Source organism: Epargyreus clarus, unplaced genomic scaffold (assembly GCF_041222505.1).
Source record: "Epargyreus clarus isolate Ecla_fem2 unplaced genomic scaffold, WU_Ecla_fem_2.2 ptg000029l, whole genome shotgun sequence".
Classification (NCBI taxonomy): Eukaryota; Metazoa; Arthropoda; class Insecta; order Lepidoptera; family Hesperiidae; genus Epargyreus; species Epargyreus clarus.
In genome coordinates, this window is record NW_027332235.1 from 11,726,688 (window position 1) to 11,751,293 (window position 24,606).

General features: G+C 35.1%; 1 protein-coding gene across 7 annotated transcripts in view; it reads right to left on the bottom strand.

Moving 5' to 3' along the window:
* Positions 1-24,606, bottom strand: part of LOC140754297 (uncharacterized) — a 185,103-nt gene that overhangs the window by 17,098 nt on the left and 143,399 nt on the right. For 4 of the 7 annotated variants that reach the window (XM_073089279.1, XM_073089276.1, XM_073089278.1 and 1 more), the window contains one exon: positions 17,711-17,827. In XM_073089279.1, the coding sequence (XP_072945380.1) occupies positions 17,711-17,827 (117 nt within the window). Of the gene's footprint in view, positions 1-7,723; positions 7,881-17,710; positions 17,828-19,591; positions 19,768-24,606 lie in introns of those variants that run through there. The other 3 variants (XM_073089280.1, XM_073089283.1, XM_073089281.1) reach the window with 3 other exon arrangements.

A 24,606-nucleotide genomic window follows, 5' to 3' on the forward strand; every position in this document is an offset into this window, starting at 1 on the left:
TATTAAACGAACAGTTAAACCTTGCACAACTGATAAATCATTTGTCTAACAATTGAACCGTGGAAAGCGCATAGAAAGCGCGCAAACTCCACATTAAACACCAGTTTAGTTTGACCTTTGACTACATACAACTAGAAAGAATATAGAGGTCTAGATAAAAGTGATATGTCCAATTCTGCTTGACATTTTATTTCACGTAGATGCATAAGCTAGGGAGGTCAGGTTAAGATGGTGTTTCATTTTCTAGAGGACATGGTGTAATAATGAATGGAGTGTAATTTCAATACTTTTGCTTTCATACGTACGGATTATTAGATCATATAATATTATGAATATTTTATGAAATTAAGTAGAAAATGAGCATACAGTTCACCTGATGGTAAGTGGTATTGCTAATCACGGAGGATAGGATTAAAATCCTATATGAATTCGAATACATACGTTCCTCTCTGTGAGGACTAAGATGGAACGCCTCATAAAAATGCATTTCGTACCACACACCTAACATTTAATCCAGAACACAGCAACGGCAAACTCTGCCGTAATAGAGTTTTAAAGGTGGTAGAGCCATTTGTGTTTCGACTCCGAAGACGCCACACCTATTTCTGCCGCATCACAGAACGTACAGTCGCACTAACTGTAGTGCGACTGTTTTCTGGTTGTTAAGGGAGACATACGTATCCAAGTTGTTCGAACTTATTACTAATGGGTAGCAACGCGTCTATGATCAACCGCAGGTAAAATAAAACTTAATCCCAACTGAAATTGAATACATATTCACCATGGGCAGCAGTAACCACTTATCAGATAGACTGCACGTTCGTTTGCTATTTGCATATACTAAAAGGGTAGAAATAGATGTGACGGTGGTGCCCCTCAAGTGGAACCACTATCCAAAACCAAAAAGCAAAAAAAAAAATGTAATAGTAATGTCACCACATGCGTCTACGCCGTTCACATACCTACACCATGTAATCGTGTGCGTGACACGTCACAGTGCGTACACAAAATAAATAAGATTGTGTAATTTGGCGCCATTCAAAACGGGCACAGAATAAAAATATGCGCCATATTGTTTTATAGTCTGCTTTGCGCAACGCGTTATATATACCGGACGTGCTTCCGACTAGTGATGTGCCAATGTAATTTATTGTTATGGCCGATTTATGTTAAACACCGGTTTTAATTGTTTTAGTATTCACAATATTTGATATCTTAATAATATATAGCTGTATACTAGACAGTAAAGATGCAATAACGTTGAATATGTATTATAATGTGAACTATCAATTTGCAGAACATTTTAATATCAGTTGGATTGTAACAAATGCATGTTCAAAATCTTCAAATATTAAAACTGATTTAGTTTATTGGATCCAAAATTTCTAAATATATCATTAAAAATTATAGAAGGTAAATGCGTATCTCAAGGGATTGTTTAAGGGGAAATGTGTGCAATGCGCGGTACCGATTAACATTTGGTTGGATTTTTTGTTGTTGGTCGTTTTGTATCGTTGGCCGGAAATATTTGTTTTTCGATAACTTATGTCAGGACAACCATATCATCCTTTTCCTTTCTGAGGATAATTTAGAACAGTTATGAGTTATGAAGAGCTCTCAGACAGAGTTTTCCTGATGATGTTTTCTTTCACTAAAGCGATAACTCTATTTTATTTTAAGTGCGCGTGGAATCAACGTTAAAAACAAACTTCGTATCATTGACACTTCAAAATACTTTTCCCAAAAAAAGCTCAATTTTTAGGGTTACGTACCCAATGACAAGTAAAACACAATTACTAAGCCTTCGCTGTCTGTCCGTCTGTCACACGGCTCTATCTTTTAACTCGTAATAGATAGACACATGGAAATTTTACAGTGTATATATAACGGTGGCCACTAAGGTAACAAATGCTAAAAATAAATAAAAATTAGGTGATACGGAACTCTCTTTGTACGCATTCGACTCTCACTTAGCCAAGCCAATATGTATAATAATATATGTATGCTTAAATTATGCATTGATTCCAAATTCGCATTTTCTACTTCTACAGCCATCATTTCTGGTTACAAATTCCTAGTGTCAGAAATAGAAATGTTCTGACAACACTTTGCTCGCACACGTCAGCGTGCGTGCAGACAGACAGACTGGAATTGCGTGCGTGTAAATATGAATACATTAGTTTGAAATATTGTATTACATTGTGGTTTTATATGTACATTCGTAGGTACGTAGTTTGGATAAGAATTTTCAAGATTCCTATATTATTTATTATGATTAATATTTAATATATATTGTTAAGTGGAGCTGAGATCTTCCTTTAATGCTTATAATCCAGTTGTTGTTACTTTCTTGAAATATTTATTAACACTAACTTCGTTAGACTACCTAACACTACACTAACTTAGTTACTTAGTTAAAAATAAAATATGTACCGGGTACCCGATTGTGTAAATCCTTTAATAAGATTGCTTAATTGTACAAATGAATACTTACATATGTAAGCAATGTGTGTATTGTTCATGGCTTCATTTATTCATAAATTATATCGATAGATACAATGTAATATGGATTATGAACTAGCATTATTTGATTACAATGACAGACATATCAAAATCGGTACAGCTGATATAGTGGCTAAGGATTTTTTTTGTTTCGCATCATGCGAGTTAGCTTATAAGCGTCATAAATCACAATACATCGAAATTACATTTTATTTCTGTAGATTTAAATACATTTATGAAAACATAGGAAACAAGTTTCCAATTAATTACATTATACCTCCTCGTACATCAAACTGACTTAACGCAGCCTGTAGGAAAAAAAACAGTTGAGTGATTGCCGAAAATCGGTAAAAAGCGAATCGGTATCGCAATCAATAGGAACCGGTAAATTAACACGATTAGTGTGATTGGCATTGGGAAAACGCAAGGTTCAGTTTCGTAAGTGTTTTTATAATAAAAAAAGAGGTTCCTAATTGAACACGTTTGGTTTTTTATTATATTTTTATTGGCGCGACAGTTAGGTAAATTACGTAAGGCTTATTAATTTAGTATTTATTATTATTTATTTAGTAATAAACAAGTAGCTATTAAAACATTTATTTAAAAAAATGCGAGATTTATGACAGAGTTTTCGAAACATTTTTATTTAGTTATTCTCGACCACCACAGACAAATATACGGAGGAAGAACACTTATACGAGGCGTTCCAATTTAGTCCTCAAGGTTAGCAATGTACCTGTGGGGCCAACTGTAGGTAGGACTTAATGTTCTTGGTTGGCCTTTGCTATTTACTATCAGCTCCATGATTCTGTGCTACTTTTAAATTCTAAAAGTAGATAAATAAAAAAAATAACATCCGACTACTTAAAAATCTTCCTCCCCAATTTAGACAAATCCAACGACACCTCATGTAAAATCAGTCAAGCCAATTGGGGTGCCGTAAAAAAAATAACAAAAAAATACAACCAACTTCTATGTCACTACAAAGTAAAAAAATATTGAAATAATACCTAAGGAACCAGACCCTGATTTCCTTATAATGGGACCACCTTTGAAATATCTTTTTTCCAAGAAAAAAAATCATCAAAATCGGTTTATAAACGACGAAGTTATCCGCGAACAAACAAAAAAATATAAATACGGTCAAATTGCTAAACCTCCTCCTTTTTTGAAGTCGGTTTACTAAAGATATGCTCGACAAACATTACCCTCTGCACAGTAAAATCGTGCCCTTGCAGTACTTTCACGAGCATTTTCGCGTACGTCCTCGGCTATTGACAAGCTTAATTGGCTTACTACGTAGGGAAATAAGCCGGTTGAACTTCTAGTGATTCCTGGCCATCAATTAATTGTCGACAGAAACGTGAGGAGAGTCACTTTGCTAACTTTGTAAGTGGTACTATAAATAAGAGTGTTTAAAGTTGGTAGTGGTGCAAGGGTCTGGTACTTCATGTACAATACAATAAAATACCCATTTTACTTCCATCCGTACCTCCATTCCATAAGTCATGTTTAAGGCATAGATTAGGTTTAAGGTGGTATCTGTTTGTAGTTTGCCTACGGTATAACAGACACAACCTAACTTATAGATGATACCACACACGTTTGCAATTTTTATTAAATTATTGATGTGAAACATCTATAGCCGCACGTAAAAACGATTTCTGGCGTGGCGACGCATGCGCTATACGATGGTATATATATACAGTCTATATGCAGTAGTGTGTACGGTGTGGCGATGCGTCGCCATGCGCAATCGAATTCAATAAATAGTCATCGTTATCTGGAAAAAAATCGTAATATTTTATTTTATCATTATGACATATTTAGTTCCTATCACAATATGTTCTTTTCTGCATATTACTTTTACAAAATAATGTCGATGTTTCACATCTGCCAGGCGTCCCGTGACGGCTCCATTTTTTTATAATGACTTGATCAAGGGGCGTTTCAACTTAATTCTTTAGGACTATCAACTTTGGGACGGGGCTACATTTTCATTAAAAGTTTGAAATGATAGAATGTCTACAGATCAAAAATCGTTCAATTCGCTATGCAATCAAATTATCATAGGTTCTTCACAATAACCTTTGTATTCGCTAAACAAAGCTCAAGCGCTTTCATAAATTACTAGCGTAAGTTTTCTGCCTTGAAACACTTCCAAACTACCAACGCTTCACCTTGCCTGATCTCACCTTCCATCAATTGGTATACAATTTAAATGATATACAGCCTGACTGCCTAATTATATTGCATTAATAATAAATACTCAAACAATTATGAGGAGGCGAAACCATTCAAGGTTTGATTGTGACGGCAGAAAAATGATGATAACTGCTCCTCTGCTGTTAGCAGCAGTGTTACATGTTGTTAGAGTTATAAGCCATCTTATTATAAGCAGTCATTATCACCCATAAACATCTATATAATCATCAATGTACTTTTCTAATATCAGAGTAGCAGACGTAACTTTACCTTTTTTATTTTTGTTTTTTTTTTGTTTGTGGGGAAACCTTCAAAAGGTACCCGACGACGTGGTAGCGACGCCGGGTTATGTGGGATTTTTACCGCACTAAAACCCTCGGTGGCCGTCCTCAACGCTTGTTGGAGAACTCCGGGATCTCCGAAGGAACACAACCGGATTCCTCCAAGCGCGATGCCCCGATCGGGCTCTGCCCTGGGGGAGCACTTTTGGCTCCTCCCACACCATCTGGTGTTTACGACGGTATGCGACCATACATACCGTCGTCCTTTCCGGGATTGCTTACTGGACGGTTCGAGCTCCCACTCTTGCTGCCCGCAACCCCGGAAGCCCCCTTTTAGTCGCCTCTTACGACAGGCATGGGATACCGTAGCCCTATTCTATTCCCGACACTACAGACTACTAATGGCTTCTGCCACCCATGGACATCTGGTTATGAGGCAGCTGGTTTGAAGGGTGTGGTTAGGGAGACATTTTCCGAGGCGTTCCAGCTTAGTTCCACAGCGGTAGTGGCCCATCTGTGGCCGAGCGCAGGTAGGAATATCTTATCCTACCTAGGGTTGATTAGAGAGGTCCATGGGCGGCAGTAGCCACTTACCATCAGATGGACTGCATGCGCGTCTGCTACTCCTATATTAATTAAAAAAGAAAACTTGAGATTGAACTCCAGACCCCAAAGATAGAAGGCTATATCCTAACCACCAAGCTATAAGGTTCTTATAGCACGTATCCAATACAATAGCCATTAATCCACTGTCTAACAGTCAATGCTCAATGTCTCTCGTACCAACATAATAAACTCCCACGTTTTTGTGGACGTAAAACTGTTATTTTGTTGCACTAACTGTTGTCTTTCTTGTACGTGTGTACTCTAGAAATTGTATGGAGTAACCATGGACTAAGTAGTAAAATAGACTGCTAATGCGAGTGTAAGTAAGGTAGTTAATTACTCGTGTCATCAGTCTAATAGGTCTAGTTATATTATTAAGTATTAGGATTACGAAAATAATTGGTGTTATTGAACATAAATGTGAAAAATTATTATCAATATGGAGTCTATAATAAATATAATTCACCTTTAATACAAAACAAACTAAAAGTTAAATAAAAGGTACCTATTACAAATAAGACCCTATCACATTATCTTGTATAAATATTTAAAAAAAATACTATAATTCATTTAATCAATAAAAATAGGAGTCATAAGTAAGTTAAGTATTTTCAAGAAATTTCTTCGACGATTTCCAAGTTTCAAGTTAATTCACGAAAAAATTAGGAATGATTTTGCAATTTTATATTTATGTCAATCTACTACGTTAGTAGATACAATGATAATTCATTTCTAGTTGTAAATTAAGTTTATCTAGCAAGTCAGCCCGAGAAATATAAATTCCATTACCGCCTTAAAAACTGAATGAAACAGCTATTTATTTCTCGTATTCATGCATCGAGACAAACTGTTCTTTCCCTCGCAACACTTAGAAAGAATGCTAAAAAACATATATTTTCTACTTATTACACGGACGAATTCAAATGATTATTTTTTTTAAAACACTTAACTTTTTCTACTGACTAAATATGCGAGAGTTCACGCCTCATCGTCTTTATGCAAATTAGAAAAAAATGTGTGATTTGTCTCTGTTTTTATTGCATAATTATTATTTCTTTGTTTTCGTTATGATTATTCTGTTATCTTGTTCGTAGAATTCTTAATTCAATTTTTTTTTATTAAATCTTTTTTACTGACGCGATTTTACGCTTCATCGTGCAAATGTAAATTAGAAAAAATATGATTTGTCTCTGTTTTTTACGAATGTTTTATTGTTTATTTATTGTTGCGTTGTTTTTGTGAATATATTAACGTGTTTTGTTCACATTTTTTGTTTATCTTCAGTTGATTTTGCGTAATGTGATTTTCAAGTAGGTGCATATTAATTAGTTACTGCTAATGACTTAAATAGCTTTTTATCAGAAGCTATTTCAGTAATTACAGCGACAAAATTTTATTATTAAATTTGCTATCGGTTTATCGTGACTAATCGATAACAAAGGTAAATTGGATGTCATTACAGACTATGACTAATTTGTCATTAAAGTAGTTTCTCAAAATAACTTTCTTTTTCTAATCTATACGATTTTTTTATACCTTCATATAATATCAAAATCGTTGTGTATGGCTATTTAAAATAAAACTGCTATTTAATTGTACCTACAATATACGGTACCTACGAATATATGATAGAACATACTTAGTATACCTACTCTACAGGGAATCTTAACATTTTTGTCACTCTAATATGTCCCGTAGTAATGACTTTGCGATTCGTTTTTTTTTTGTATAATTTATTAGCAAAATTTGTTTTAATTTCTGCAAAAATAGGAATTTTTTGAATTTCACATGGAAGTCGTAGTTAAAGTTAGATTTTACTTGTATGTTTTGATATATCAAACAAAAACTGTACAAATTATTTTGCATATACACATTTACATCGCAATTTAACAAATATTTAAAATGTTAAAACCGCTTAGTGCGCAGAAAACAACTTTCCACAATAATATATGTAATTGTTTAATATTTTCGCATGTCACCCACGTCTAGGTGTAGAAATTTGTAAATTTGCAAGTTTAACATTTGACACCAAACTGTGAGTTTTCGCTTATCTGTGACATAATGGTTACATTTAGAAACTCATTAGCAGACCTATGCAAAATTGCTATTAAATAATTTACATATAAAACCTTATTAACATTCATTAACACTATTTACCACAACACTACACTAAACTTTACAACACTAGTTCTAAATATTTAACCATAGACAATTATACTTTTTAATCACTAAATAAAAAATAACAATAAACAGTGTCAATATCACTTGAAACGTAAACGTCAAATTGCCGTTTGGCGCGTATTTAATAAAAAAAAATAAAGTTTATTTTTTTACGCGCGTGCGATTCAAAGTAAGGTCGCGCACAGACTGCCTACTCCAGTCGATAGTGATTGGACAGATAGCGACAAAGCCTTAATTGGAGACGCAGTAGGTTTGGTACAATAGTACAATATTACATCTTGCCATATATGGACATCCTTATAAATCCGAAAGTTTCGATGTATGGGCGCATGTAATTAAGTTTTAGATGCCTATAATAACATAACTAATATATTTATTACAACCTCATTCATAACGATATTTTTCCTTTGACTGTCGAACTAAATGCAGTCAAGTTATTTTAATTATTAGCTATAGAAATAACAAATTAGCTCGTAGTCCACCTGATAATAAGCGACTGCTGCCGCCCATGGATATTTATAATTAAACACAGAAAGGATTAGCCTTATCCCTTTAATCCGATTAGAATCCTACCTGAGGTCGGGCACAGATCTGTTGCTCTGAGTATTAAGTCAAAATGCCTCCGATACGACTCTCTCCTTTACCGTGGTACGTTATCGTAACATCATATTAATCTCTGCTGCATATTTCCATAACCAACTCCATTGAACAGGAGACCTACTAGTAATCTGTCCGTTGCCTCATCTCTTTTACACTTTTACATGACAATCTAACCAAACTAGACCAAGCAATGCTATCAATACCGTTATAATAGCCGTAGGTGTGGTGTTGGTGCCGTCAGAGTCGAGCCATGTGCCACAAAAAATACAATAGACAAACATATCGGTTTAAATAACATTCTAATTACACTTTTTGTTTCATAGGTCATGTAACTCATTTTGATATCGTTTAAAGAGAAAAAACGTGTCAAAAATTGACTTCTTATCCGCATGCACACGCTTTTCAAACCTCAACAAACCGTAATAATTGAAACGTGTGGATAAAGTGTTTGCCTTGATTTGTGGAGATTTGGACGCGTACACGCACTTTTGATTCCCCAAATCAAGCCAAACATTTTTAGACGTTAGAGTTTGCGGCGATTGCCATCAAAATTATTGACAGAAAATAATCTGTCAAAAATATTGAGAGGTTGTGATATTGCCCTCCCATAAAGTGAACTCTACATTTTTAAGCATCAATGTTCTTTTTATTTCATTTAATTTATTAAAACTGTTCATATTGGTGTTGATAGTAGGTACTATTGTCCATTTTTTTTTATATTATAGTATAGAAATAGGTGTGGCGGTGGTACCGCCGGAGTCGAACCACAAAGGGTTCTACCACCTTCAAAAATAACCGGCAATTTTTAAATAATTGTAACCAGCAAATACTATCAGAAAAGTTAGTGTTCATCTAAGGCCCGTTATTAATATTCGATCTATCTAAATTTTACTTATCCAGGATTCTTCGGTAGGAAATCTTTGGTAGGAAAATCATTGGATTGTTCGATTATTATTAATTGGCGTAAAAGATCGTATCGTACCCTTATCGATCGATTACGGATGTTAATCACGCAATATAGTCATACCACGTCATATCTCCTTTTTTATCGTAAATCCTAAAGCAGATATTTTGTTATGGCTGTGATGTGGGAAGCAATGTCTTCCCATATAAAGTATACGAACCTATTTCATACTATCAATATATTAATGGTAAATCCAAGATACCATATACAAAGACGTACAAAGAGATTAAATAAGGCTATGGAGCAGATATAGCTGCAACTTCACACTCATATCTGCCTTCTAACATTTCTAATAACAGCAGTGTTAAGCGCTGCTGTGTTTGAAGAGTGTGGTAAGAGAGATCTAGATGCGTTCTAGAAGAGGTATCTGATGCATTCCAGCTTAGTCCTCAGAAGTAGCAGCGCATCTGTGACTGACATCAGATACGAATCTAATCTTATCTGGGGTTGATTAAAGATGTCGATGGGCTGCAGTAGCCGTTTACTATCATGCTCGTCAGTTACTCCTGTACTATATTATATAAAAAGCAAAGTTAAGTTAGTCTTTGATTAACGGACTTTCAGAACAATACGAAAATTCGTTAACGGATACAATAAGAACGTAATCTACGTAAAGCGTTACCTTTAGTAGCTATACCTACTTACAATATCTTGTAAGGGTACTTAAGTCTACATTTCATTAGTCTATGACAATCGAAAGCCACCACAGAACCTAAAGACTTACCACTCAAGTTTACATAAGACCGTGGGTAACAAAAACATTGGAGGATGCTGTCAATTAGATTCCGACGTGTAACACATTAGGAGCGATGCAACTTAACAAACTAGTCTCGTTTGCATTTAGTTTTGGTAATATGATATGAGCATTACATAAATAACTAATATGGCCGGATATATATTATAACTTAGGTGTTTCTTGTTTCTTGTCGGATATTTAGTAATCATATTTTCCTTTTGTTTTAAGTATAGTCTTAATCAAAATAAGTGTTAAGTTGCTGTTAAGTAACTAATACCTATGTAATTTTAAATTAGTAATTTCTATATAATGTATGTAGCAGTGATAGCCTAGTGGTTAACAAACTCGGCCTCTCGATCGAGTGGTCTGAGTTTCAAATCCAGGTACGCACCTCTGATTTTCAAATTTATGTGCGTATTAGAAATTAATTATCACTTGCTTAAAACGGTGAAGGAAAACATCGTGAGGAAACCTGCATACCTGAGAGATTTAAAAAAAAAAAATCTTAAAGGTATGTGAAGTCTACCAATACGCACTTGGCCAGCGCGGTGGACTATGGCCTAATCCTTCTCATTCTGAGAGGAGACCCGTGCCCAGCAGTGGGACAGTAATGGGTTGATGATGATGATGATGATGATGAAACGGTGAAGGAAAACATCGTGAGGAAACCTGCATACCTGAGATTTATAAAAAAAAAATCTCAAAGGTATATGAAGTCTACCAATACGTACTTGGCTAGCGCGGTGGACTATGGCCTAATCCTTCTCATTATGAGAGGAGACCCGTGCCCAGCAGTGGGGCAGTAATGGGTTGATGATGATGATGAATGTATGTACGAGCATGCAGTCCATCTGATGGTAAGTGGTTACTGCTGCCCGTAGACATTTGGATAAGAGTCCTACCTGATATCGGCCAAAGATGCGTTGCTACCCCTGACACGGTCGTCAGGGCTACTCCCACACACACATACATAAACACTCCATATATATACAAACACACGCGCAACTCCATAACTGAGTCAAAATATATTGTAGGTATAAATCATTGCATTACCATGCCCTTCAAACCAGTACACAGCAGCGCTAAAACCTGCTGTTATATGACACAAATAAACAAATAACAAAGAGTTCAGCCTTTTTCTCACTGCAGCGCTTAAGACTGTTGTTATAAGGCAGTCATATTGGAATGATAAATAATTCTCCTGCTTTCAATTTAATAATCAAATGAAAGAGAATTGTTATTTATCAACTCTAGTTTAAATCTATATCTCCACCGCAGTTTCGCCGTGACCACGATCCGTGCAACTGGGTCGAAATATCAGCATACAGTTAACGTATTGTGAATAGGCACTCATTATATATTGAAACGATATAAGTAAATTTAAAGTTCTGTATGTAATATAGGACTAGCAAACGGGTATGTTACACCTGATGGTAAATGGTTACTGACGGTAACAGTCTGTCGCCCGTGAACATCATATAATTAACACCAGTTAAGATAAGAGAGATCTGAGTTCGGCCAAAGGTGCATTGCGGCCTGTGAGGAACAAGTTGGAACGTATCGGATAATCTCGGCACCTCTCCCTTACATACCGGAATACAGCAGCGATTAACACTGTTATAAGGCAGAAAAAGGAGTGATGATGGTGTCATCGGAGTCCACCAAGGGTTCTAGCATCTTTGAAGTTGCCACTTACCAATTGCACTGCATGTCCTTTGATACCTCTTACAAAAATAACTTCTAGTTATATATAACAGAAACAAAGAACCAACCAAAATATTCCATGATACCATCGTATCGTGCCATCAACACCCATTCAAAATCCAATTATAACTTACTCACGGCATTGACATCAATTTGCTTTTTCATAAGCAAGTTTAATGACCATAACAAAAAGAAGATTTGGATCAAGGCTGGAAGTCACGCATGATAAAAAGCATGATAGGACTTTAACATGAGCGTGATTTACATTTTTTTATGATAGAGGTAGCAGATGAGAATGCAGTCCACCTGATGGTAAGTGGCTACAGCCGCCAGTAAACATCTGTAATCAACCCCAGATAGGATTAGTTTCCTACCTGATGTCGGCCATAGACGCGCCGCTAACCCTGAGGACTAAGCTGGAACGCCTTGGAAAAGTATGTCTCCCTTACCACATACTTCAAACCATAACACAGCGGCACTTAACACTGCTGTTATTATGCAGAAATACGTGTCGCGGTGGTGCCGCCGGAGTTGCACCACAAAGGGTTCTACCACCTTTATATTGTAAACAATAGATAGGTTTTCCAGAAGCGGATATGTTATAAAAAGATTTAAACTCTTTTTATTATATAGTTCTCGCAAACGAGCATGCAGTCCACTCTCCAGTAAGTGGCATCTGCTGCTCATTGACATCTGTAATCAACCTCAGATAAGATTAGATTTCTCCCAGAGTTCAGTAACAGATGCGTTGCTAACTGCTACCTATAAGTTATAATATGGTGACCATCAAGTGAACTGCATGCTCCTTTGGTACTTCGATCACATAAAATACAGCCTTATATAAATGTTAAAACTGTCATAAATATTGTAATTCAAAATGGAGTCACCCCTCGCAAGATTTCCATCATTTTTTTTTATTTAACCTAACGATAACGCAGACGGGCTACCTGATGGATGTACCTATGGACATTTGCAACACCAGAGGAGTTACCAATGCATCGCCGGCTTTGAAGGAGAGTTCTTTTGACACCCCTCTTGAAAATCCCTATGTCATAGTCCTGAGGGAATACCTCAGGAGGAAGTTCATTCCACATTTTGCACGTACGCGGTAAAAATGACCGATCATATGCAAACGAGAACAAATGAGAACATATACATATAGTTTAATATGATTTAGTTCCATTTCCCGCCATTGCACAATAAACAAGCAGAGGAACGCACGACTAAACATCCATTGTGTATCCACGGATTCACGCTAAATGCCTCGATAAGATCTAAGGTCTTTGGAGGCGCACGCAAAATTTGTAATAAACACTAAATAGGTAACAATATACCTTTGTTCACTTGTTATTTTATATTAGATATTTAGAAGGTGGTAGAACCCATTGTGGTTCGACTCCGGCGGCACCACCACCACACCTATTTCTACCTAATAACAGCAGTGTTAGGCGCTGCTGTGTTCCGGTTTCAAGGGTGTGGTAAGGGAGACAGACTTTTCCGAGGCTTTCCAGCTTAGTCCTCAGGGGTAGCAGCGCATCTGTGGCTGACCTCAGGTAGGAATATCTAATCCTATCTGGGGTTGATTACAGATGTCCATGGGCGGCAGTAGCCACTTACCATCAGGTGGACTGCATGCTCATCTGCTACTCCTATAATATTAAAAAAAAATATATGTCAGATCGCCGAGCCTCGCGTCTGACCGATATAGAAATGCCAGATGGCGTTCCTTCATAGTGCACCAACTGCTTTCGGTTCCAACAAAGAAGCACACAAGAAAATAATAAATTCGGAGCCGATGGATTTACAAGTCCACACGCCATCAACGTCAATTGTCAACTCCCTCTCAAAAACGAAACAATAATCATAGTTCTTATAACAAAAAGGCGGCACTTGCAACCCCATCCGGAGTTACCCGCTCCAAAAATATAGTCTACTAAAATAATTGTTAATGAAGTAATTTGATTGGAAATCATAAAATAAGATTAAATAGCTTCAACTCAAAATTAACTAAAATTAATTGAAAATAATAGCCCGCGCCGTTATATATATATTAAAAACCTCCATTTCTATTTTGACTCTATTGAGGAATAGTTGGGGCGGCAGCAGAAATAACGGAATTCTTAATGTATTGAATGAAATGAACAAGTGTGTATTTATGTTTGTTTTATTTTCGAAGATTTCTAATGTATAGATTAGTGGTAAGAATTTCGTAAATAACAAGTCCGTATAAATTATTTTTCAAAAAAATGCACTTTTTAATAATTCTCGCTAGTTTTAACAGAGAAAGTAAATCATTAGAAAACCTGAGTCGACTTTAAAAATACTTGATATTTTACGGATAAAATTGAAGTTACCTATACGATTTCGTCAAGGAGACATATCAAAAATAGTTTCTTAGTGTCTATCCACATTCAGTAATAAAGAACACGTATATTAAGAGATTAATGTTTCAAAACTCTTCAAAAGTCTAATAAGTAAATAGCAGATCTTGGGTACAATAAAGTTTGCCACGTCCAAAAAAGGTTTGAAACGTGTATTATATTGTCTGTCAATCAGCCTATCTAATATGTAATATATTACTCACAGTATTAGGTAATTTTTTACGTCAGTATAAGTTAAATCTAAAACAAGTTCCAAAGTTTAACCACTAAGTTCTAGTTAAGTGATAGATCCATTATATAAGTAACCAACACTGACACATGAGACGACCTCGCACAATGCACTTTCACTGTTGCATCTACGCATACGAGTGCATATGTTACAGTTAAAACCCGTTTTTAGATAAATGGCGTTTTTCCTAGTAAGAAATAGTCTTTACAAAACAGCTTTGTTACAATTAGAAATACAGAATCAAAACTAGAATTTACCACCTATATAGGTATTACAACTAAAGGAACATTTAGGAAACATCGAGGTTTGGTTAGGTTAGGTTGGAACGTATAAGAAGAACATATAAAACTAGGCAAACAGGGCGCGGGTGGGTCCAATTCGTATACATTCAAACCTTACCTACATTCATGATCACTTTAATACAATTGATAAGCTTTAAGTGACTTGCTTCGGAAAAGCGCGTTATGGAAAATATTGGGTATTACTTAATTCTAGTTTTCAAAAAGGCATTTAGTAAAAAATACCTCTACCTAGGAAAAACGCGTTCTATCTAAAAACGGGTTTTAACTGTAACACATATATACATACATACATGTATAGGCTGGTGATTAGTTCAAGTGGTTGAGTTATTGGACTCTATTACAGTGTGTTATAAAAAGATAGTGAAATCAAAGCATGGGTTTTGTATTCAACCTAAAGAACCCTATTACGTTTTTTTATAAAATAGCAGTATCAGACGAGCATGCAATCCACCTGCTGGTAATTGGCTACTGCCCCCATATAGGGTTCGTACACAAAACTGCGATGCGACGTCACATCGCAAAAATCTGCGAGCTCCCTCGACGCATCGCAAGAACTTGCGAACACAGTGGTTGTTGTTGTTGGTCACCCTGAGAGACGTTACGCCGCACGATATCGCATCGCAGCAATTCGCATCGCAATTTTCTGCGTTGCGAATTCGCATCGCATCGCATCGCAGTTTTGTGTTCGAGCCCTATCCTGTAATCAACCCCGATTAAGATTAGATTCCTACCTAGTCGGCTACAGGTGCGGCGCTACCCCTGAGGACTAAGTTGGAATACCTTGGAGAGGTATGTTTCTCGTACCACACCCAAACAACCACAGCAGCACTTAACACTGGTTGTATTAAATGGAAATAGGTGTGTTACGTTCTAAATAATATATGGATCCAATATTTTGCGTACTAAAGATCGACCCTTAACAATTTTTTCATACTATACATAGTCTGATTTAGATTTTTAGTAGTAGGCTAGTTCCTCAGTTTGACCTACTTTTTAAGATATTTCTAATAGCAAGAGACGGTCAGTTACAAAATTGGTCTTAGCGCTTTATATTTAATCCTTTATTATTAGTGCCAATCTATTATATAAAGAACATCACGGCAAAAAGATCAACTTCTAGACGCAATCGGATTGAGTTAATCTGTGTAGGTAATGTAGGTATTATCTGTCAATCAGTCATCAAGTATTTTATGCCTGTTATTATTATGGCGTAAGTTAATCCAAAAAGCAATAGATCAGGAGTGTGAATATGTAACTCCCTGCATCTAATATTAGGTATTAGTGTTATGGTCTCAATAGATTATTATCAGTTCTTAAACCTTGTCAAAAGCTGACAGTTTATAAACGGTTGACACACATTGAGTCATCATTATCATCAACCCATTACTGTCCCACTGCTGGGCACGGGTCTTCTCTCTTAATGAGAAAGATAAGACCATCGTCAACGCTGGCAAAGTGCGAATCGGTAGACTTCACATACCTTTGAAAACTTTTTTTTACGAATTCTAAGGTATTCAGATTTCCTCATGATGTTTTCCTTCAGCGTTTTAGCAAGTGATAATTAATTCCTAATACGCAAACTTTGAAAAATCAGAGTTGCATGCCTTGGGTTTGAACCACGGATCCCTCGATGAAGAAGCCGAGCTTCTTAACCACTGAGCAATCATCACTCATTACACATTGAGTGCTGATCCGTATGCATCAAGCTTCATTAGAGCAGGGGGATATGCCCAGTAGGTACAGAGTCGACAGTAGACCACAAATCTGCTAACAGCCAATATGCAAATACCGCGATAAAGTTCATCGACCTCTCTAACCTACACTTGCAGTTTGCTTTACATAACATTGTATAATACGTTGCACAAGTTCCGGCGATCGCAATGGGAAACAATTAGCTGGATACACGCCTGACAGGACACTGATTGATATTGAGTTTCGGCTATTTACGAGTACATTTACAATCGCGTATTTACCTTGCAGAATAATCATTATGCTTTAATCCAAATCCTAACTAATATTATAAATGTGAATCTACTTTGTTTATTTGTTACAATTTCATGCAAGTATACAGGCCAAATGCCAAACCATAAGAATTAGCGAAAAAATGCTGAACTGAGTTACTTATGAGGCCGATTTTGATAAAACTAAAACTGCATCATTACTTTTTTTAAATATCTTTTTCTCTAGCCGGGAATCAAACGAGTTCATTTTGAAAAATAAATAAACACTATATTATACGACTATCTGATAGTGTTGCTTATAAGGATCTTTTTGTTTTGCGCGTTTAAGGGTCTATATAAGAATTGTAAGAATTAAAACTTTGTGTTAAAATTATGTTTGTAGACATGATCTAGATTTAACGATACCCTCTTTAGGTTTATGGTTCTTTATAACAAAATCAATAAGCCATAACATTCGTATACGATAAAGATATTAATATTTTCCTATTGCATATTACAATTATGAATTATTTGTATTTATCGGTCATAAGTTTAGCCACCGCTTTTGCTAGTACGCCATCTAGTGTCAAACGTTAGAATCCGTTGCAATTGTAACTGGCTTCACTTGTTACGTTGTTAAAAGTTCACCTACTGTTCAGTAGATGTCGTTAGTAGTAAATGTTATTAGTAATGGAAAGCAATTTTAATTTTCAGTGCAATATTTTAGTAAATGTGAAATGACTTAAAGCCATTTTAGCATATAAAATGTATCAGAGAATAACAGGACTCAAAACGTTCATACTTCGATTTTTTGACGATACCGTTTTCAAGAATAATCTCCGCATTAAGTACATAACAATAAACTTCCTATTTCGAAGATGCACTTTGAAGATTTTTTTTTTGATATAAGGAACAATGAAGTAAGAAAATTCATTCCACTCCACGGATAACATATACCTATATTCGCATGCCTACTCAAGTATTCTAAATTTAAGTCAAAATATTTGTCTAAGAATACCAGTTTCAATTTTTCAATCATTTATGATTAATTTGTGATAAATTTGTCTAAAGGTACCAACCTTATCAGCCTTATCAGTGGGCGGTGAAGCTGGCGGGCTCTGCGGTAGACCCAAGTCCTCGTCATCGTCGCTGCAGTCGCCACGGCCTCGTCTCCTCACCGCCGCCACTAGCTCCGCCTGGTGACAAAATATGTTATTAATATTGATACTTTTGAAAATTTTAATGGCGCAACGAAAGATAGACTCCGGATAGAATATCATCTAGTAATATTGGTGTTGATTAGGGGTTCAAAATTCCGAACTGTATGAAAGCATAGACTTCGAATTCTTTGTGTGTTAACTCTCGACTAATTTTGTTGGACGGTAAAATAATAGCCCAATTTGATCACCTTTTTTAAAAATTAGCATCATGAAGACATGATATGCTTAGCTTAAGGGGGTCCTTATTAATTGGACCGCGAGTCCGGCATATCCTCTTCGCTGCAGCCCCCGCAGCTGAGAGGAACTCATGAAGTGGTTCCCCACGAAAAAAATGGGTCCTAAGTATATTGCCCTGAACCTCATATAACGTAAAATGAGCCTTGTCCTGAAATGTGTCAGGCGGAAATGATAACGTATCTCGTACAGTTTCCGTTTATTGCAAAATATTAATTAATTAATGTTCGCAATATTTTTTGTTGACCCCAACTGTACTAAAAGCACAAAGGTAGTATATTAATTAATTTATATTTTATAATAAGTATTATAATTAATAGATATTTGAAAAGCAATCCATACTAAATGAGATTGAGTATTCAAAGGAAACTGATTTGAACATGAAATAATAAAAAATCACATAAATATTGGATTAACAATATTATTATGTCTTTAAAAATAATTTAATCCAAGAAATCGGTGAGATTTTTTTTCATGATAACAATATATGCAACCAAAAACTCATTTTTGTCCAATTTTCCGATTAAATTTTCCACTCATAGAGACAGAAAATCATTTTTTTTTCTATAGAAAATCATTGTTTTTCTATATAATTCCGAAATATATTTCGGTTGCTAAATAATTACACAAGCATAGAGATAATTAATTAATTATTATAATAATGTTAAATGTATATGTATATAATATACCTATATTATCCCAGTGACACTGTCAAAACACGCATATTAAGATAACTATTTTTATAGGAATGTATCATAGTTTCCTCCAATTCACGGTATTTCCAAATTTTATGACTAACAAATGAATTAATAGTTCATATAACTCATACGAGTATTATTTATAGGCAACTCATATAATATAACTCACCTAATATGAATCACATGGATACATGATAAAATTGGTTGGTCAATAATATTTCCTTATTTTTTGTGTGACAGTAGTAACACTAGTAACGCATATTCGAGTGCAATGAACTTATGTAGGTTATCTGATAATCTAGATTATGTATTTTAACTCCAAGGGCACTTACATTTACAAATTGTCGCATGTTATTATCAAAGACAATTAAAACTTTGCGTAATAATCACCAATTAATCTCATAATGATTTATATTGTTAAGGAATAATCTAGGATGGTGTCTTTACGATGTTGTACATTTTAAATAATTGAAATGTTGTAGGTACCTTATATCATAAAATTGACAAAAATAATTCAACATCACAAAAAGTTAATATTTTCGACATTTCCGAAACCTCCTATGATATTATTCAAAATCACACACTGTTGCAAGCTCGTGCTTCAAAAAATTAATTTCGCGCTTTATTCTCTATTTCTGTTCGTCTTAGGCTTAGGAAGCTTTTGTGTTCTATTTTTTTTTTATATTTACTTTTCTCTCAATTGTACATTTAAAATATCTACGACAAAATGTTATTCTAGGAAACATTTAAATAATCCTTTATTATGAACATGAACAACAATATATTGTAATTCAATCAAACAACCCACCCATAATCTGCCAATCTTGCTATCCGTAATCCATTGGAACCGTTTCTTCCATGCCTGAGTCATCACTTGTCACTTGTTAGCACACTCGCTGCATTATCACTTCACATCACATTTAATTTTGCAATTTTGTTCACAAATGTTTTATTAAGTCACTGATGAATCAGTGTTATTTAAACCTGGTTAAACAAAGAAATGTTAAGTTATAGACCTTTGTGTGTGCTTTTTTTGTTTTTATTTTAAAGGAGTAGGTAACCTATACTACAACTTCTTGTAAATAAGTTCACACTACAGTACCTACATAGATTTGATCACAAGGCCCAAGCCGTAGACAAAAAAGATAATGAAAATTCTCAGCCCAAAATCGCGGCACAAAAAATTAATCGAAGGCACTCGAGGATATTTACTTAAATATTATTAAATACCTTTATTTACGCATTGAGTATTATTCAAACACTTCACAAAGCTTAGTTTTTTCGAAACTAGTTAAATCTTTAGTTAAACACGTAAGAAGCTAATCACGACTATAATATTTCTGAGAATTTGGAAAAAATACAATACGAACATTACTTTTTATAACTTGAGTGAGCGATTCAGATAAAATTCTGACTGAGTGATTCATTACACTCATTAAAACTTATACTAACGTAACCTTTCGTCCTACTTATTTTTAATCACAATACACATTTATTCAATTTTGTTTTTAACAAAAACGTGTGCGATTGTCACAAACACAGCTCAAACTAAAATACGTACAAATAATTGAGTAATAGAATAATTAATCAGGATTCCAGGAAAATTAGCACACTAAGGTATAATATGTTTGTATAGGTTGTGCCGATCGATTGTCACATACTAAGCGAGGAGCTACAAGCTATCGAAGAATGTGCAATAAATTCCATTGGAATGGTGTGATTATTGACGAATGGTGGTAATTATTATGTAATATACGTTTAGCAGACAAGTACCTAATGGTTAGTTGCTGCCGCTTATGGACATTTGTAATCAACCCCAGATAAGATTAGATTCCTTACTGTGGTCGGCCACAGACGCCCTGCTAACTCTGAAGACAAAGCTGGAACGCCTCCGAAAAGTATGTCTTCCTTACCACACCCTTCAAACCAGAACACAGCAGCGCTTAACACTGCTGTTATAAATGCTGCTGGTAGAAATGGGTGTAGCGGTAGTGCCGCCGGAGTCGAACAGAGGGTTATACCCCCTTTAATTCATTTTGCAGTTATAAAAGAACGCATATCGCCCATCGCTTATTCATTCGTAGTGGAACGAGTGTTTAAATATATTATGGCCGAAAGTAGTTTGAGCCTGAAGGTTTTATCACCACAGGGGCTAAATAAAGGTAAATTGGGTTATTACGTCTTTTCAGACAAAATCCTGGACAGACAATATTTTACAAATTCGTCTTAAAGTTCGTCGTTTTTTTTTATGTTTTTATTCTCGAATAATGTTAAACAGAATGAACGTAAGTACTTGAACCATATTTATTTCAATTTGAATAGTTAATTAAATTGTTATTTGAAGTTATATCAAATTAGACTGTTAACCGTTATCAAAATCGTTTATATTAATTAATAAGTATATAATTATATACATATTTACTAGCAGAACCGGAAAACGTTGTGTTGACATATAAGTAAAAAAATGTTTAGGGTGAACAACCTTTATCACTTAGGGGTATGAAAAATAGATAGCAGCCGATTCTCAGACCTACTGAATATGTATATAAAGTTTGGTGAAAATCGGTAAAGCTGTTTCGGAGTAGTACGGTAAGTAACATTGTGAAACGAGAATTTTATATATAAGATATAACAGTATTGATATAGCAACTGAGTACCTCCTAAGGTAAGTGGTTACTGCTGCCCATGAACATCTGATACTAACTCCAAATATTAGCTTCCTACTTAAGGTTAGTTCTTACGGACAAGTTAGAATACCTCAGTTAAGCATGAACAATGGAACCTATGTTTTCAAAAATAAGATTTTTCAACGAATCCTTCATGTATTTCTGGTATATTCGTAATGAACTTGTATGAGTAAGAGCAAGGTTTTGTGGTTGCGGTCAGCATTCGATACCCGGGCCGCGCTGTTACGTATGTATCCACAAGGAAAACAAACATCATTAAAATATACTAAATAACTTCGTATTATAGTTATTATTGTAATAGTGTTATAGTTATTTAGAATAACAAAATATTTAGTAGGTTTGCGTAAGTCAATTCTAAGTAGGTACTTATAATATTAGCGCATTTAACCGAATTCAACGAAAACTCATATTTAAAAATCCTTCAACCCCTTTGGACTGTCGCCAAAACATTCATTCATATATAAAGTCCGCGTCAAACTGCTAGTCCGCTCTGAATATAGAAGCGGGACCCCTCCAGGCACCCGTCCGCTGCAGCTCTCGCCCACGGGTACATAGCTGCTTTAGTATGCCCTTACGTTGCTAAATACATGCTTGTAGTTGTGCGCAACAACTTCAGAGCGGACTAGCAGTTTGGCGATAACTATACACGCATACATACGCTCGAAAACATTACCTCCCGCAGTTGGGTATAAATAAGTAAAATGAAATAAATTTCTTTCCAATTTATTAGCTACAGTATGCTTAATTGTAGTTAATACATTGGAAATGGCATTTATAAGCTTTACATACTACTAGCTAACCCGGCAAACTTTGTACCGCCTCAAAATCTATTTATCAAATATATTTCATATAAAATATAGCCTATGTTACTCCTGGATAATGTAGCTTTCCAATGATGAAAGAATTTTTAAAATCGATCCAGTAGTTTTTTAGCCTATTCATTACAATCAAACAAACAAACAAAGTTTTCCTCTTTATAATATTAGTATAGATAGAAGAAGAAAACGAGCATGCAGTCCACCTGATCTTAAATAACTAGGTACTGTCGCCCATGGAAATCTGTAATTAATGCCAGACAAAACAAGATTTTCAACTGGCCGCTACCCCTGAGGACTAAGCTAGGATGCCTCGGAAAAAAAATATCCTTACCACACCCTTCAAACCAGAAACACAACAGCCCTTAACACTACTGCTATTAAACAGAGATAGATGTGGCGGTGGTGCCGCCGGAGTCCAACCACGGAGGTTTCTGCCACCTTAATAGTAAACTAGTGTAAAAGACAGCTAATCTAATAGACTCTAATAATAGACAGATAATCTAATAGAGTCCATTATAAGCTACAACGATTGACAACTAAGTGGTATAACAGTTAGTAATATTAATTAACTCTTTAACCCGCTTTATCTAAGCAAGCGTTTACAATTTACATAGCTGATTATACCTTATCTAATAACTTTGATATTTCTTTGATCTAAATATCCGAAACCTAGTTTTCGTGTTATTAATCTAACCTTTAGTGGAGAACATTAGCATACTAGAATGTCACAGGAAAAATCTTAATTTCCAATTTAAATACGGCGCGACCTATCATTTATAATGAAAAATTTGAATAGATTTGACGCTTTTGAATTCAAAGATTTTCATACGATCCTGAATATAAGTGCTCAAAGTAAACAGATACTTACTTAAATAATATAACTTTTTTTATGTAAATGTATGGAAATGTACAAAACATTGTTATCTACATATTATCATCATTATTAAAGCAGTCAGTCAGACTTAAAACAGTAACATTTTAACTCAACATTTTTTAGATTTCTGTCTAGTCGGGGATCGAACTTGGACTCTACTTTTCAGTCCTCCCCATTGTATACTTAAATAAATAAAGCTATTTATGTTCGTAGCGCCGCACTAAGAATTTTCTTGTCACAGTTGCCATGGACACACAAAGACAAATAAAAAACGTCCAGATATAGAACAGAACTCAAATTCATCATTTAGATATCAGGTCTGGCCGGGGATCGAACCTGGATCCCACTGCGTGTAAACCGGTATGATGATCATTCCGCCTTGGGTCGTGGAATGTATTTTTATATATATTATAAATATATTTTATAAGTAACTAGCTGACCCGGCAAACTTTGTACCGCCTCAAAATCTATTTATCAAATATATTTCATATAAAATATAGCCTATGTTACTCGGGGATAATGTAGCTTTCGAATGGTGAAAGAATTTTTAAAATCGGTCCAGTAGTTTTTGAGTCTATGCATTACAACCAAACAAACAAACAAAGTTTTCCTCTGTAAAATATTAGTATAGATTATATCACAATTATACTTGCTGGCTAATTGAAATTTGTACCCATATCACAAACCCAAGACCCTAAATAACAACAAGAACCGTTATCATTCATAATTTAATTCAATTATTTTCCAAACAGCGCAAAATCAAACCTGTCGTATCTTTAAATATTTAAATGTTACCTTATTTAAATTTTAGGCAAGTAGGTTTGGCATTTCTGTATTGTAACGTGTTACCAAGTCGTGATACCTGTCTCCTAGTTCCTTGAAATGGGAGCAAACTGGTCCATTAAACATAAAATATATTTTCACAGCTTATTCCAACGTACGACTACAAATGTAACTTTTAAAGCTAATGTATATTTCAAGTTTAAAGAGATTTAAAAGTTCGTAGGTGTTAAATACAGTTACATAGGCACAACTAATGCCAATGTTTCTCTAATAGTAATTTCTATTTTTTGCGGTATTGCCGTAAAATGCTCTGATTATTTAGCCAAGGGCGAATCGAACTCGCCCACGGAGGGTTTCATACCACCAAATGTACATATTACATAAATATTTTTTTTTTAGTATTTCAGTCGGCTATAGTAAATGTATGCACGCTACTTCGGCGCCGTCATTAATTATCGGCATCGGCTCGGTGACGGTGCGATGGACAAACGACCTTAGAAGTAAATTCATTGTGAAAACATGAACTTGTCTATATCCAACAGTGTGATATGTTGATATTGATATCAACAGCAATAGCAGCAGAGGTTTAGTAATAGAGTTTGTATTTACCCGTTCGGTACAGAACCCTAAAAAACCGTCCACCCAAACCACGGAAGCACAG